The following is a 16,262-nucleotide window of genomic DNA, read 5'->3' as shown; positions in this document are numbered from 1 at the left end:
AAATCATGTTGTCTGGTAAAAGTACGGCCAAACATCTCCAACTATTTATAATTCATGTTGGGAGCTTGTTATGTTTAAAAAACAAATTAAAGGATATTTATAAAACCCTTTATTAGGTTGCTGTGGGATAAAAAGCGCTATAGCCTATGGGGTTGTGGATTAAAGGAGCGACAGTGTGTAAGTCAGCATGCACTATATTGACATGGAAAATGTCGACAAGAGATTTTCACCTTTTTTGCCAATGTCTATACCTGAGCACTTGCAGCACTACCGTGCAGCGCGTATCCTCACATGCCCTTTTTTACACTTGCACTGCTGGCTGGGGGTGCATTGTTTATGCATTGTGTATCTGGCATTACTGTGGGTATTGGGGGCATTGAGTAACTGGCACTGCTGGTGGCATATGTATATATGGCATTACTGGTGGCATTATGTGTATATATGGCACTGCTGTGGGCATTGTGCATATATATATGGCACTGCTTAGGGCATTATGTGTTAAAAAAATAGTTTATGCAACAATTGATGCCCCATCCCTTTGGTAGCTCCACCCACATCACCGCCCACTTCTGCCCCACCCACAGTTCCTAAACCTATGTTCATACAAAAATAGCACTGGTGTCTACCTTTTGTCAATGTCGACCTAGTGCACGCTGAAATGGGATGCCGCAGGTGGACACTTTTCTTCTCGCAGCCTTCTGAGGTGGCTAGCAGAAATGGCTGAATAGAACTTGGTTTGGGCGCTTAAATCGGGATGTGGGATGAGTTTAGATGTTTCATATGGCTAACCCGGTCTATTTGAGCACATCATGGGCGGGATGTACTAACGGGAAAATGCGGTAAAACCCCCGTTTTACCGCATTTTCCTATGTATCATCACCGGTTCGCCCCGTTTTCGCAGGCCAGGGGGTGGCGATACCCTATAGAAGTCTATGGGCTTCTTTCGCCGCCCGACGTACGCCGTCCGCGCGCCCACCCACTCCCGTCCTCCTATGATCATCTCCTTCCCCTGGTGTGACAGCCGGCAGGACATCCGGCTTCAGGGGGGAGGAGGAGACACAGGGGGACGCTGGCAGCCGCCGGGAGGTGACGGAGAACCCCGCAGCCCACATCACAGGTATCGCTGGGGTCTCCGTTACCGCAGCCCTATGCTGGCCGCATATGTTAGTACATATGCGGTAGCATCGCGGCGGCTGCCGTGCGAAGGGCGGGGATGTATGTTGATACATCCCGCCCCATGTGTGATAATTGATGGGCACCAGTGACAATTGAAGTCCATTTGGTAGGGTTCTGGGTGACCTCCTGACAGTCGGGATTCTGATGGTCAGTATACCAACATTGGAATCCCAACTGCTAAATGCCCGACAGTCAGGATCCTGACTTACAGCGGCTATTCTCCCTTGTGGGGGTCCGTAACCCCCATAGAAGGAGAATAGAACCTATGGAGAGCGGAGCGTGCCACCGAGCCCGCAAGGGGCTTCTTTGGACTCGCCCCCCTTTTGGAGTACTGGCAGTCCACTTTCTAATGTCAGTATATTGGGTGCCCATTAATTATCGTGCCGCTAAAAACAATTGTATTGCTTCCTTCTACTCTGATGATCCAGGTAATGATGCTAGTTATAGCGATACTGAAATGGAAGAGACTAATACAATGCATGCTCACAATCTGCTCCCTGCAGGATTTCTGGAGACACTGCTTTGGAAAGAGACATCCATGGGTCAGTCAGCGAGCAAATCCAGAAAAATTTTGCCCGAAGCCAGTGGAAGGTGAGATTAGTAGATGGTTACCATAGTGATGCCAAAGGATATTAGCATGAATTCCAAGTGAGCCATTCTTCTGCAGTTACACATATATATTAATTTGTGATGCTAGTTACGAGTTCACGGGAATGGCAGAGGTTAAGTCATATAAACATTTCCATGTCATTTCTGTGAGTCATTCTTGGAAGGAGAAAGTATGCCGATAGGTCAGCCTTAATTGTTGGCATCGGAAATGTAAAACAGAACCAGTACAGAGAATGCAGAGTAAATACACAGAAGGGCCTTTCTGAGCAATTTCTTTTTACTTTCCTGTCTAGTGTGTACTCTTAATGGGTGGGATGTACCAAGCATTTGCGGTATATCCCACCACAATTCGCATTGATACAAATCGCATATGTACTAACATATACAATTAGTATCATAAAGGGGAGCTCTTGCAAGAAGAGCTGCCTTTTGCGAAGCAGCCGGTGTAGGGTGAGTGGGTCCCCGCGGCTCTTCTACTCCTGCTGTGCCCGGCAACCTCCTGCTTATAGAGGAGGAGGTCACTGGTCCAGGCAGCACAGCAGGAGGCTGCCCGGACATCAGGTAAGGGGGGGCAGCGCGTGTAGTGCAGGGCATCGGGGGCCAGTGCGGAGCAACTAGAGCTGGCATAATCCCCCATGGTGAAGCTTTAAACCCAGATTACGGGTTTTAACCGCATTTTCAGTTTAGTACTGTATATCCCACCCAATATCTTTAAAGATTTCCGTCATCTGTAGCATGTCCCTGCTCCCACCCCCACCATCATTTCCACATTGGACTGTCCCCACTGCTGCCTATATCAGAGGCAGTGTGGAACTTTAAGTGTGTAGTATGTATGTGGATAAAGAAAATGTATATTTCTGGACTCCTAGTGGTAAAATGTAATAGCCTGCCACTTACAGGCATTAGTGGGATCCGAAGATGTAGGACAATTTTTGCTGGGATTTAAATTCTGGGACAAGAGGAATGAACGTTGCATCCCTTTCTGCTGGGCAGCGCTGAGCACCAGCAGCGCTCATCTCAGGCCTTGCCCAGAAAATATGTTGTGTGGCTGTACAGCGTAATGTTAGAGGTTACGCTGTGCAGTAACGCACCGGCTGTCCCCACTGCTGCCTCTGCCCTCCCTTTCCAATGCATCTGCCCACCATGTCCTCCCACTCTCCTCACTGCTTCCGCCTGCTCTCCCCTCTGCGTGCCTGTCCTATTTGCCCCCTGCTGACTTAACCCCTTACCGACACAGCCTGTTTTTGCCTTCCTGACAGAGCCCTTTTTTTCAAATCTGACATGTATCACTTAAGTGGGGATAACTTTTTTTTGCTTTTACTTATCCCAGTGATTTTGAGATTGTTTTCTCGTGACACATTGTACTTCAAGTTAGTGGTAAATTTTGGTCGATACAGTCTGTGTTTTTTTGTGAAAAATACCAAAATGTCGTAAAAAAAATAGAAAATTTAGCAATTTGCAAAATGTTAAATTTTCTGCTTGTGAGACAAATAATCATACCACTCAAAATAGTTCATAACTAACATAGACCATATGTATACTTTATGTTTCCATCATTATTTCAACCTCCTTTTAATTTTTTTGGACACTAGGAGGCTTAAAATATGAATAGCAAATTCTCAAATTTTCAAGAAAATTTCAAACACTGATTTTTTTAGGGACCAGTTCAGTTCTGATGTGACTTTGAGGGACTTGTATGTGAGACACCCCCATAAATGATGCCATTTCAAAAACTGCACCCCTCACAGTATTCAAAACAGCATTTTGGAAGTTTGTTAACCCTTTAGGTGTTTCACAGGAATTAAAACAAAGTGTAGGTAAAATTTCAAAATTTCATTTTTTTTGCAGATTTTCAATTTTAATACATTTTTCTAAGGAACACAGTAGATTTTACTAGAGAAATGTGACTAAAAATTGATTCCTCCAATTCTTTTGTTTTCATAAATATCCTATATGTGGCCCTAGTGTGCACGTTGACCAAACCACAGGCTTCATAATAGAAGGAGCACCTACTTGATTTTGGAGCCTCCTTTTTATGAGATTATTTTTTAGGCACCATGTAGGTTTCTAGGCACAATAAGATGCTAAAAGTTAGGAACCCCCCCACAAGTGACCCCATTTTGCAAACTACACCCCTCAGGGAATTCATCTAGGGGTATAGTGTACATTTCAAACCCCCAGGGGTTTCACCAATTGTGGTACAACTGGGCTGTGAAAATGAAAAATTACATTTTTTACACAAAAATGCAGTTCTGGCTCAAAATTTTTCATTTTCACAAGGAATGAAGGAGACAAAGCACCCCAAAATCTGTGCCCCAATTTCTCCCGAGTACGGCAATGCCTCATATGTGACCAAAAAATACCATTTGGGTGCATGGCAGGACTCAGAAGGGAAGGAGTGATATTTGGATTTTGCAGCACACATTCTGGTGGAATGAATGGTGGGTGCTATGTCCCATTAGCAAGACCCCCGAAGCACCAATACAGTGGAACCCCCCCACAAATGACCCCATTTTGCAAACTACACCCCTCAGGGAATTCATCTAGGGGTATAGTGTACATTTCAAACCCCCAGGGGTTTCACCAATTTTGGTACAACTGGGCTGTGAAAATGAAAAATTTAATTTTTTTACACAAAAATGCAGTTCTGGCTCAAAATTTTTCATTTTCACAAGGAATGAAGGAGACAAAGCACCCCAAAATCTGTGCCCCAATTTCTCCCGAGTACGGCAATGCCTCATATGTGACCAAAAAATACCATTTGGGTGCATGGCAGGACTCAGAAGGGAAGGAGTGATATTTGGATTTTGCCGCACAGATTCTGGTGGAATGAATGGTGGGTTCTATGTCGCATTAGCAAGACCCCCGAAGCACCAATAAAGTGGAACCCCCCCACAAGTGACCCCATTTTGCAAACTACACCCCTCAGGGAATTCATTTAGGGGTATAGTGTACATTTCAAACCCCCAGGGGTTTCACCAATTGTGGTACAACTGGGCTGTGAAAATGAAAAATTACATTTTTTTACACAAAAATGCAATTCTGGCTCAAAATTTTTCATTTTCACAAGGAATGAAGAAGACAAAGCACCCCAAAATCTGTGCCCCAATTTCTCCAGAGTATGGCAATGCCTCATATGTGACCAAAAAATGGCAGGACTCATAAGGGAAGGAGTGATATTTGGATTTTGCAGCACAGATTCTGGTGGAATGAATGGTGGGTGCTATGTCGCATTAGCAAGACCCCCGAAGCACCAATACAGTGGAACCCCCCACAAGTGACCCCATTTTGCAAACTACACCCCTCAGGGAATTCATCTAGGGGTATAGTGTACATTTCAAACCCCCAGGGGTTTCACCAATTGTGGTACAACTGGGCTGTGAAAATGAAAAATTACATTTTTTACACAAAAATGCAGTTCTGGCTCAAAATTTTTAATTTTCACAAGGAATGAAGGAGACAAAGCACCCCAAAATCTATGCCCCAATTTCTCCCGAGTACGGCAATGCCTCATATGTGACCAAAAAATACCATTTGGGTGCATGGCAGGACTCAGAAGGGAAGGAGTGATATTTGGATTTTGCCGCACAGATTCTGGTGGAATGAATGGTGGGTGCTATGTCGCATTAGCAAGACCCCCGAAGCACGGTGAAATGATGAACCTAATAATCCATAGATGTGTGGTATATTTTAAAGCACTCCTTCATACATAGGCCGGGTTTGTCGGGGCAAGTTTCACAGTGGAAAATAGTTTGCTTTCGTATTCCCTTTTTATAGCAAACTTTGCACCTTTTTTGTGTCCTGCCCTTTTTTCCAGTGGAGGGGATTTCGTTAGGAAAATGCTGCCCTGATACAATACGGGGGCCAGTACTAGAAGTACTGGGGCCAGTACTAGAAGTACTGGGGCCCTCTGCCTGCTGGTTCCCAAATATTAGGCCCTTTATGACTTCCTCTTGAAAGTGCATAAATGTCCCCGTCTGGCTGGTAGAACGGAATAGTACGTAAGCGTTATACAGTGCCATCTGGATGATATACACGGCCAGCTTCTTATACCAGATTTTTGTTTTCCGCAGGGCACTGTACGGCTTCAGTACCTGATCTGAAAGATCCACTCCGCCCATGTACTTATTGTAATCAAGGATACAAATAGGTTTTGAGGTGTGGGTACTGGTACCTCGTACAGGGACGGAGGTGGTACTGTCTCCGTGAATTGTTGTCAGTATAAGGACATCCCTCTTGTCCTTATATTTGACCAACAACATATTTTCGGTGCATATTCCCCTGCTTTCACCCTTTCTCAGTAATTGGGCAACGTGCGTTTTTGGGAGGCCTCTTTGGTTCTTGCGCACAGTACCGCAAGCTGCTGTACCTCTTGAACCAAGGGCCTTGAACAGGGGGATGCTGGTGTAAAAGTTATCCACATAGAGGTGATAACCCTTATCCAGGAAGGGGTGCACTAAATCCCAGACAATCTTTCCACTAACACCTACGAGGGAGGGGGGGCATTCTGGCGGTTCAATTCTTGTGTCCTTCCCTTCATATACCCTAAACCTGTGGGTGTACCCTGAGGTGCTTTCGCACAGCTTATACATTTTTATGCCATACCTTGCCCTCTTATTGGGAAGCCATATCTTGCCCTCTTATTGTACATCTCAGCAAATTTGGTGCTGAAATGATCAATGACCGGCCTGACTTTAAATAGCCGGTCAAAGGTGGGATCATCTCTGGGTGGGCACTGTGCATTATCGTTGTAGTGCAAAAATTTAAGGATCGTCTCAAAACGAGTCCGGGCCATGGCCATACGGTAAAGTGGGGTGCTGTACAGAACATCTGTACTCCAATATTGCCTAATTTCTGGCTTTTTAACTATGCCCATATGTAACACCAGACTCCAAAACGTCATCATCTCTACTGCATCTACAGGGGTCCACCTAGCAAATGATGACGTGGGGTTTTGGGCAATAAACTGCTGGGCATATAAATTACTTTGGTCCACCATTAAATTTATAAAATCATCAGAGAAAAAGACTTTGAAAAAGTCAATTTCTTTGAGGCCTGTACTATCAAATTGGATTCCTGGGTTGGCCAAAAACTCAGGAACCTGGGGCTACCTGGGGCTCAAAATTGTCTGGTGGTGGGGTCCATACGAGATCAATCATTGGGGGGGGGGGTCTCAGCTGCTCTACGGGTGCGTCTTTGAGGGGGTCCCTCATCACTAGAGGAGGAAGAGGAGCTTAAGACAAATGCCAATTCATCGCTTACTTCACTGGCTGTGTCAGTGTCAGAGGCAAGAAGGGCATATGCCTCCTCCGCTGAAAACAGTCTTTGCGATGATTGGGACATTTTTATTATTTTTAAGTGTAGTGTATAGTGTAGGGGGGGTACAAACTTTATTTCAACACGGGGGGTATGTAGTGTGTATGTAGTGCTTTAACACGTGTAAGTTACAAGAAAAAAAAAAAGCTCCTGCGCCAAAAATTGAGCACAGTTGTTGGTCAGTAACGTGCGTCACTGATCAGCGCTCAGCGGGCACAGGACACCCACAAAAGCACCGTGGGTGTAAAAACAATAAAAAAAAAAAAAACCACAGCAGTCTCCAAAAAAAAAAAATGTTAAAAAACTGCTGATGAGGCAAAGGCAACAGAAATTTGATAAAAAAAAAAAAAAATCAGATCAGCCCTGTGCCAAAAATGCTGATCAGTGATGTACGTCACTGATCAGCGCTCAGCGGCCACAGGACACCCACAAAAGCACCGTGGGTGTAAAAACAATTTAAAAAAAAAACCCCACAGCAGTCTCCAAAAAAAAAAAAATATAAAAAAAAACTGCTGATGAGGCAAAGGCAACAGAAATTTGATCAAAAAAAAAAATAATAGATCAACCCTGTGCCAAAAATGCTGATCAGTGATGTACGACACTGATCAGCGCTCTGCGGCCACAGGACACCCACAAAATCACCGTGGGTGTAAAAAAATTTAAAAAAAAAAAACCCCACAACACCCTCAAAAAAAACAAACTGCTGATCAGTGATGCAACACTGATTAGCAGTGAGGGGCAGCAGGCACACAACTGTGGGTGCAACCTGACGGTATATATAAAAAAAAAACCCTACACCCCAAAAAAGGTGCTGATCAGTTAGTTTATACTAATCAGCACAAAAGGGGGGCAGCAGGGGGCAGCAGATACAAAATTATAACACACAATTTAAATCTCTGACACAATGACGCTGCTGCAGCAGCAGCAGCACCAACAGCACAAGCACCAGGAAGCAACCAGTAGCTGGCAGCACGGATGCCACCAACGCTGATCAGGTCAGTATAGGGCACAGATGGGCACGGAGACCGCTCTGCACGCTGTTCCTGACCGGAATGGCGGCTGCAGGGCTGTCTCCGTTATCTCATTTGAGGTGTAATGGCTGTGATTGGTCCGTCGGTCCGACGGACCAATCACAGCCTTTGGGGGCAGGTGGGGTGAGGTGGGGTGACCACCAGTGACACCCTTACACCCTGTGGTGATTGGTGCTGTACTTAACAGCACCAATCACCACCGATCCCTGTGTCACCGGCGAACGTTATTCGCCGGTACACAGAAAACGCTGTAATTGGCTGTTCACATTGAACAGCCAATCACAGCGATCGCCGATGGCGGGGGGCATCGCTGCCCCCCTGGGCAATGAGGGAAGATGTCTGCTGTCAGGGACAGCAGACATCGTCCCTCTGTCACCGCGTCTATAGACGTGGTGACAGTTAAATGGCATGACGTACATTTATGCCATGTGTCGGGAAGTACATCCCGACCATGACGTAAATGTACGTCAAATGTCGGGAAGGGGTTAAGGACTACTTCTAAGTAGTTCCCAGCACAGTGCTACATCAGTAAGCCAATGAGAGTTTTTAAATTTTGGGATATTGAAAAAAATGTCCCGAGATTGGGCTCCCTAATTAGCAGATTCCCGTGGAGTCTGCCGGATATTTTAAAGGGGCAAATATTTAAGACAAAACAAAGTTTTTGCCTTTTTAATGATTACCCCTTTAAAACATTATCCAGGTCCTCACAAGGACTGTACATTCATTAAATGCCTACTGCTTAATCTCAACATTGATCTTCAGACGCTAATGTCTCCGTTCTGCAAAGATCAGAATCAGCTTTATTGGCCAGGTATACTTGTGAGCTGCCTCTCCCGCCTCTTGCCCTGTCTCCCTGTCAGGAGCACCTGCTAGACTCGTCCTGCTACCGCTGCTCGATTCCTGCTCCGCCTCCTCAGGTCATGGGCTCCTGCTGTCCCCTCCGCATGGTCAATCAATGCATAGGCGCTGTGTATAGCCCTATTCAAAGGAAGTGCTAGCCAAATGGCTGCTGTCTTTCTTCTCCCTCCTGCGGCAACAATTCTGGATTTTTTTTACTTTTCCAAGCCACCGCAGGGTCTGCAGCAGCATTGCTATGCCACTGGTTACAAGGCTCCAATGGAGCAATTCAATAACTAGTCCATTCAAGCACGCACAGCCGCTAGCACTGACAATATGCCATCATTTTGACGGGTTGGTAACTAATATAATGGTAATTGCACGTATTATGTATGTTAACTGCTGTTAAGAGGACGCTTGTGTGACAAATTTGAGACATCTTGATATCTTGATCCTGAAGAGTGATTCATTATTGAGAGGTGTAGATCCAGCAACTCATAATGTAATCCCTGTTCTCCTGATGATCCTATCTGTTCAAGGAGCTGTCCCATGAGCATCTGCAGAATTTAGCGGCTTTAGTAAGAACAAATGGTTTAGTAATGAGATAAGGACAGCGGAGTGCGGAGAAGGACAGACTGTAGGTATTTAGAGAAAGTCTGTACTTCAAAGAACAGGCAAATCAATAAGCATTACATGCAGTGTTTGATGGCAGGTAATTGTAGTGGGTGATTAAGACTGCATATAAAGTACACACAGCAGGGATGTAGAGGGCCTATGCATTTCATTTATTTATAGACATACTGTATGGCTTCCTGGAACCAGTGGTCTGTATGCACCAGAGTTGGACTGGCCTACAGGGGAACCCCACGCAGGGCAAGCGACAGGGGGGGTCAAGGGGGACAGGTGTGACGGGCCCCAGAGATATAAAGGGCCCCAGAGCTTCCATGCCTGGGTACGGCCACTGCCTCTACTAGCTGACTTGTCAGTGACCCTTGCGGGCTGGCCGTCTACTGTGCACCATCTGTTTTTGGCTGAGTCTTACTGAATCAATGTGTGCCACTGCCATCTCCTGTGTGTGGGCCCTGCCACTTGGCGCTCAGAGCAATCTACTCTGTGTGTGCGCACGGCCTGGTGCCGCAGGCGCACAGCCTTACCCACCGCTGGTGCTGTAGCCTCAGTCTCTGGCTCCTGTACTTTTACTGCGCGGGTCGTCTGTTCCGCACTCTGTGAAAGACCTGCCCTGCCTGCTCGTGGTGCTCAGCATTCTTTTGTTAAAGTGACAGGCCAGCAGCAGTCGGAGCCAGCAGGACTGAGAAAGAGAGAAGTCCGCACCTGAAAGCAGGATCTGGAGCAGCGAAAGGTTAAGGCTCATGCAGAAGAGCGTTGTGTGGATTTGGGATTAGGTGGGGGGCCCCAGAAATATCATTGTACAGGGCCCCAAGATTTCTGTTGCCGGCCCTGACCCCACGGTGGGGGGCCCCACATTCTCCGGCCCCACCTCCTCCTGCCCCACCTCCTCCTCTAGAGATCAGGTTCTCTAGAGGAGGAGGCAATTCAATCATACATTATGGGCCTTATTCTGATTAATTTAATCATGTTTTCTGTCTGCACATGTGCAAAAGCTGTGTGCGAGCGGGCACAGCGCACCTAGCAGTGCGGGTCGGTAGGCATGGGCGGCGGCGACTGGGTGATCCCATGGAAATTATGCAGTGACGCGGTTGCGGGTGCGGGCAGCTGACATCAGCAGATTAACATATTTACAAAGTAATTTAATTGTTTTTGATCTCATCCCATACAGAAACTATCTCACCATATTCCACTGAAAATATTCCATTTGTAAGTGATACATTTCACAGCCGTTAGATTATATTTACCCCGGAGTGACTCTCTGTAATGCAAGAGCCCACCGTAAACACTGCCGACGTATTATACACAGTCACCAACATTGCCGACATTGCTGCCATATACTGTATCCTGCTATACTATGCTATTGCTGTATGTCTTCTGAAATAACAGGAGACTCTGATGTATTAGTATTTATTACCTGTTATGTATATAACGGGCCACGTTCTGATGGCTGGTAGACCCTGCATGGGCATGGTCTTTTGTGTGCATCTGCAGGTCCACTGTGCGAACTACTGCATCGATTTACAATGTTGCTGGGCCGTTTGCATGGGGCTGTGCAGGAGGGGGGCCTGTGGCCGGGTCCTTGGGTGTCGCCCATGGGAACGCCCAGCGTTTCATGGGTGTCCCCATGAAAATACTGGGTGTTCCCATAGGATTGTGGGTGAGACGAGGTGTGCCAGCGCAGGCGGCTGATGTTGCATGACGTCAGCTGCTCGCCTGGTCTTTGTCCCGTTGCCCGCAAATATGTCAGTCCACTGATTTATATTTGGTCGGTGACCATCAAATGATTTCCCCTGCTGCGGGCATATGTGAAATTCACAGCTTACCAAGGCAATCAGAATCAGAGCCATATTCCTGAACATTCACATCAGTCCCTGCCCCAGTGGAGCTTACAATCTATATTCCCTACCACATGTACACGCACACACACAGACATTCTAGGGTTCATTTTTGTTGGGAGCCAACTAGCATACAGTATATTTTTGGATGAAACTGTGTTTTCCATCTGTATGGTAAATATAATGCAGGCAAATGAGGAATTTTTCTCCATTTCCATTCCAGAGAGCATTTAACGCCACGTCATTTTTGCGCCATATCACCAAGATGGGTCAAAGCGCAGAGGTGGAGACTGACGAAAACACAGAAGAGGCTGTCCCCAAGGGGAAGGATTAAGTGATCATTTGAGGTGAGAGCCCAAAGACAGTGACAAAACTGCATGCGTAGCCTATAGAACCGGTTGTACACACGGATAGATTTTATCAAAAGATCAAATCATTCCATGTGTATGAACAATATAGATGATGATGCGCATACCCACCGGTCATTGTGAGAAGTCTATGATCTTTCCTGCATGCAGAAAGATCATAGACCAATTGTTACTGATGTGTACCAATCATTGCATGTGTATGCACGATGAACGATTTGGTAGAGCTGATTGACTGGCTCCCACTCCCCTCCACCATCGTTAAAATTCAATCGTTTACGTGTAATTTTTTGCTCAATCGTGTGTGCTGGAGTTCAGAGGAAATTGATAAGTCAACACCTTAAGTCAACATGCACTAGGTCGACATGGTCATAAGGTCAACATGCACTAGGGCGACATTGACAAAATGGTCCACAGTGCACATACAAGAGCCTTTTTTGTGGGCACAGGCTCCAAACGCCTGTGCTAGCCACTCGCTGTTTGATTGACAGCGGTTGGCCATTTGGGGGCGTGCCATCAGGGTTTCTGGCTGTTCCCCAGAAAACGCAGACGTTCCCCGGCTGTCGGGAGGGAGGTCCGCTGATGTCATCAGCGGCCTCCTTCTTCCTGCGGCCTTCGCAGCTCCGTGAGTCCTGCCTCACTCAGCGCTGTGAGCAGGGGGGAAATTATTTGATGGTGAATGTTTTTTTTCCATGTGTACATAGGGCTGGGGACAGCGGCTACCTGATCCCTGGGCTCCGAGCACTTGCAGCCCAGCGAGCATGGTCTGAATCGGGCCCATTCTTCTGTGATAAGGACATTAGACAGCAGACTCTTCTGGGTCAGACATCAGTGTAAATGAAAATAAAACATTTTTTTATACTACAGTGCTGCATAATATGCTGTAATCTAAAATATTTATATGATAAATTCGCTTTTATAATATAGCGAGCAACATTGACAGTTATGCGGTCTATGCACTAACCTTTGGGGAGAGCTAAATTGTAAAGAAATAAAGTACCGCCGAATCAGCTCCTAACTGCCATGTTACAGGCTGTGTTTGAAAAATTACATTTAGGAGCTGATTGGTTGATATCTCTCTCCACATTATTACTCTCCATGGCTTAGTACATCTGCCCCTGAGAATGTACATAGCTTTGTACAGATCCCAGTCACGGGTACACTTTTGGCGCATCAAGTCGCATCCACACACCCGTGCTGGGCTGCCGACTAATATATATTTACAATAAGTTGCAACATAATGTAGAAAAAATGAGCATGGCTACATCTATATGTTGCTGGGTAACTTCAACCAGCAAATACAATACTATTCGGTCTCTGGGATGTGCCATATAAAGTACATTATTAATGGGGCAGCATTGATTAAACTGATTGTTTAGATTTAGTGGTCCTTTAACGGGGAGGAAGAATGTCATTGGATTTTACTATGTCCATGGGGGGTAATTCACTACCGCTCGCTAAGCAGTGGTCGTTCGCTGCTTAGCGAATGGCTTATTGCCACCTGGACTAACGCTCCCCTGCCTCCAAATCCCCTTGGCTCCGTGCGAGGGAATGTACATGAACACACCCGCTTGCATGTGGCCGAAGGGGAGTGAAATCATTCAATGGTTTCTCTCCCCTTCCAAAATAAAAGTCAGTCTAATCTGACTTTTATTTCTGTCGGAGTCCGCCGAAGATGGGGCGAGCGTTGTAGGGCGGGGTGGCTGAAATCATGTGACGTCAGCCACCCGCCCCCGGCAGGCATCAGCCCACCTGCGTTACCATGGGATTGCCCAGTGTTTTCATGGGAATTCTCAGAAAATGCTGGGCATTCCCTTTCGCTGGGCCGATGTCTGTGTCCGCCCACCCCCGTCCCTACCCGTGCGAATGCCTTGGCGAGTGTGATATTTGCCGAAGGCCTTCGCACAGGAGGCCTGCACATGCACAAATAAACTCATGCGCAGACCCCCACAATTGGACTCATACGATCCATGTTGAATCGGGTGTAGTATGACAATCGGGATCCCGACAGTCAGTATATCGAGATCAGAATCCAGACTGCCAGTGCTCCGACAGGGGGGCGAGCGCAAAGAAGCCCCACGCTACGCTCACCACACTGCGGGCTCAGTGGCTCCCTTCGTTCACCTCAGTTTCTATTCTCCCTCTATGGGGGTTGTGAACCCCCACAAGGGAGAATAGTCCCTGTCAGGCAGGATCACCCCAGTCGAGATTCCGATGTCGGTATACTGACTGTGGGGATCCCGATTGTCAGGCAATCTTTAGGCACCCTGTTGAATCGCCCGCATGGTGTGTTTTGTGTTATCCTTTATGTTATTTGATTCTTCTCTCTTTCACAGCTGGAAAGTGAAGACTTGACGTCTGGAGTACTCCCATTCCAGGGATCTCCATGTCAGGCACTACACCCTTGCATGAGCTTGTGGTGACACCTGTCTGCATGAGGCCTTCAGCGGCCAATGGCTGTTCTTCCTTAGCCCACCACGGCCCCCTTAATCACCATCCCTCCAGCTGGCCCCAGTTTACTGAGAGTTTAATGAGATGGAGTACAGACACTGCTGTAGTATTATTGGTTCCCATTGTCTACTCATCCAAAGGACCATAGCAGAAAGAGACTTACAGGATTCGCTTGCTCGGGGTCCTCTACTTTAGTCCTTCAACGCAGTGAACATTGTTGAAGATGATCATAGACCAGAAGTAATGCACTTTGTTGCTGGAAATATACAGTGGTCTTTTTCACATGTTTACATACAGTATTTAGTTACCCTTTTGTTAAGATTTTAATATATTCAGATGACAAAGGAGCTAAGAATCTTCCTTGAATTTATATTGCTCTGATTTTTATTTCAATGCTGACAACTTAATGATCTTCATTAAAGGGTTCTAATATTATTTGCAGCTTATGGTACAGGTACGAAACATATGAGCCATATCTGGCACATGAATTATCAGGGTTCACCACTAGCCCCCCTCGACCATAGTGCCATTGTGCCATCAGCGCCCAAACCTTTTAAGAGCTGCAGACCAAGCATACATTGACAAGTCAATACACCAATAACCATATAACAGTTATCTTAGTTATTAAACCAAATGCAGATCCCCATCAGCCAACACAGTATACCACCAGAAAGCTGGGACAATGCACAGGATGTCTTAGTGTCTAGGTCCAATCTACAGCTGAGATGCAAGACTAGAGAAGATGGAAGTTGAAACATAAGATACCGTAAGAACAAAGGACCGGGACCTGTGAGGCTGGGAAGATTGTGAGCTGAATTTTATTTGGGTTTGGATGTCTTGGCTGTTTAACATCTAGTGGAAACCTACCTTACGTCTTTGTGAACCCTGAGGTCTTTATGCCAAATCATAGACCTTGCGTTGCCCTCCACCCTCCGATTCCACTATGCTCTGTCCCCGTGATGCTACATCTCTGTTAATGCACAGCTGAGGGATGTATTGTCATATGATATAAATCACAGGATACTCTGTGGACTCACCCACGTTACCCCCTATCCCCAGTGAAGATGTGCCAAACATGTGGAAAGTGTGCTTAGGCTTCTGTTGTCTCTTTGAAACAAAATAAATGTGGTGTAATAAGACTGTGGTTTAGTCTCTGGAAAAGTGTACTCTTGTGATTTGGTTGTAATACATTAAATACTGACCTGTAAATCATGATTTGAAATGTGTTGAGCTTTCCTGTGAGTCCTACTGGTCCTGAGGTTCTGTCTTTGCGCACATAGAGGTGGACACTATTGCACTGCCGGCTCCAACTTCACTCTGCTCATGGTTGAGAACTTGGAAGTCAAGGGGCCGGTGGCCATAGCAGAGGGCAAGTACAGAGTACAGTGGGAGAACTGTATGTTACTAATCGCATATGTTAGTACATATGAAATTATTATCATTGCAGTGGCATATACAGCAAGAGATTGGTACATCCAACCCATTGTTTTGTACCCTGCAGCTCAGCAACTCTAGATTTCCCTTCTCCATCCTGAGTGCCAGTTGCAGTGGCGTAACTTGAAATTGCTCCTCTGCCAAAAAGTTTTTGAAACTGCCCCCATATATTAATTACATTATATACGTTTTTATATACATGCTCATTGACCAAGGTTCCTTGCTTGTTGCCAAAGGTTATAACCTCGTTACCAGGTGTTTCATGCTTATTGCCAGGGGTAACATGCTTATTGAAAGGGGGTATGCTCATTGCCAGGGGTTCCTTGCTCTTAGCCAGGAGTTACATGCTCATTGCCAGGGGTCTGTCTCCTGTATCTGTCTGCAGATTTTATGTGGACAAAGACCCTGCAACACCGGCTCCCTCCATCAGTGCTTGGCTGTGGTGGCGTTGTTACGCCACTGGGAAAGCTGAGGACTGTAAGGGGGTATTTGTGCAATTGGGAACATATGCAGACCTCCACAAAGAAGCCTAAATGCCTGTGATACCAGAAGATGTGCAGATGGTCAGGGTCGGTGCA

General features: G+C 46.2%; 1 protein-coding gene across 2 annotated transcripts in view; it reads left to right on the top strand.

Annotated features, from left to right (window-relative positions):
* PNCK (pregnancy up-regulated nonubiquitous CaM kinase) overlaps positions 1 to 15,465 on the top strand; it is a 165,454-nt gene extending 149,989 nt beyond the window's left edge. For both annotated transcript variants that reach the window (XM_083159020.1, XM_083159019.1), the window contains exons 10-12: positions 1,680 to 1,767; positions 11,658 to 11,781; positions 14,136 to 15,465. In XM_083159020.1, the coding sequence (XP_083015146.1) occupies positions 1,680 to 1,767; positions 11,658 to 11,768 (199 nt within the window). In that variant the 3' untranslated portion in view covers positions 11,769 to 11,781; positions 14,136 to 15,465. The remainder of the gene's footprint in view (positions 1 to 1,679; positions 1,768 to 11,657; positions 11,782 to 14,135) is intronic.
* Positions 15,466 to 16,262: the final 797 nt, after the last annotated feature.

The sequence above is a fragment of the Crinia signifera genome, chromosome 9 (assembly GCF_055691185.1).
Source record: "Crinia signifera chromosome 9, ASM5569118v1, whole genome shotgun sequence".
NCBI lineage: Eukaryota > Metazoa > Chordata > Amphibia > Anura > Myobatrachidae > Crinia > Crinia signifera.
The sequence above is the reverse complement of the archived record's forward strand: the minus strand, read 5'-3'. Positions and strand labels throughout refer to the sequence as shown.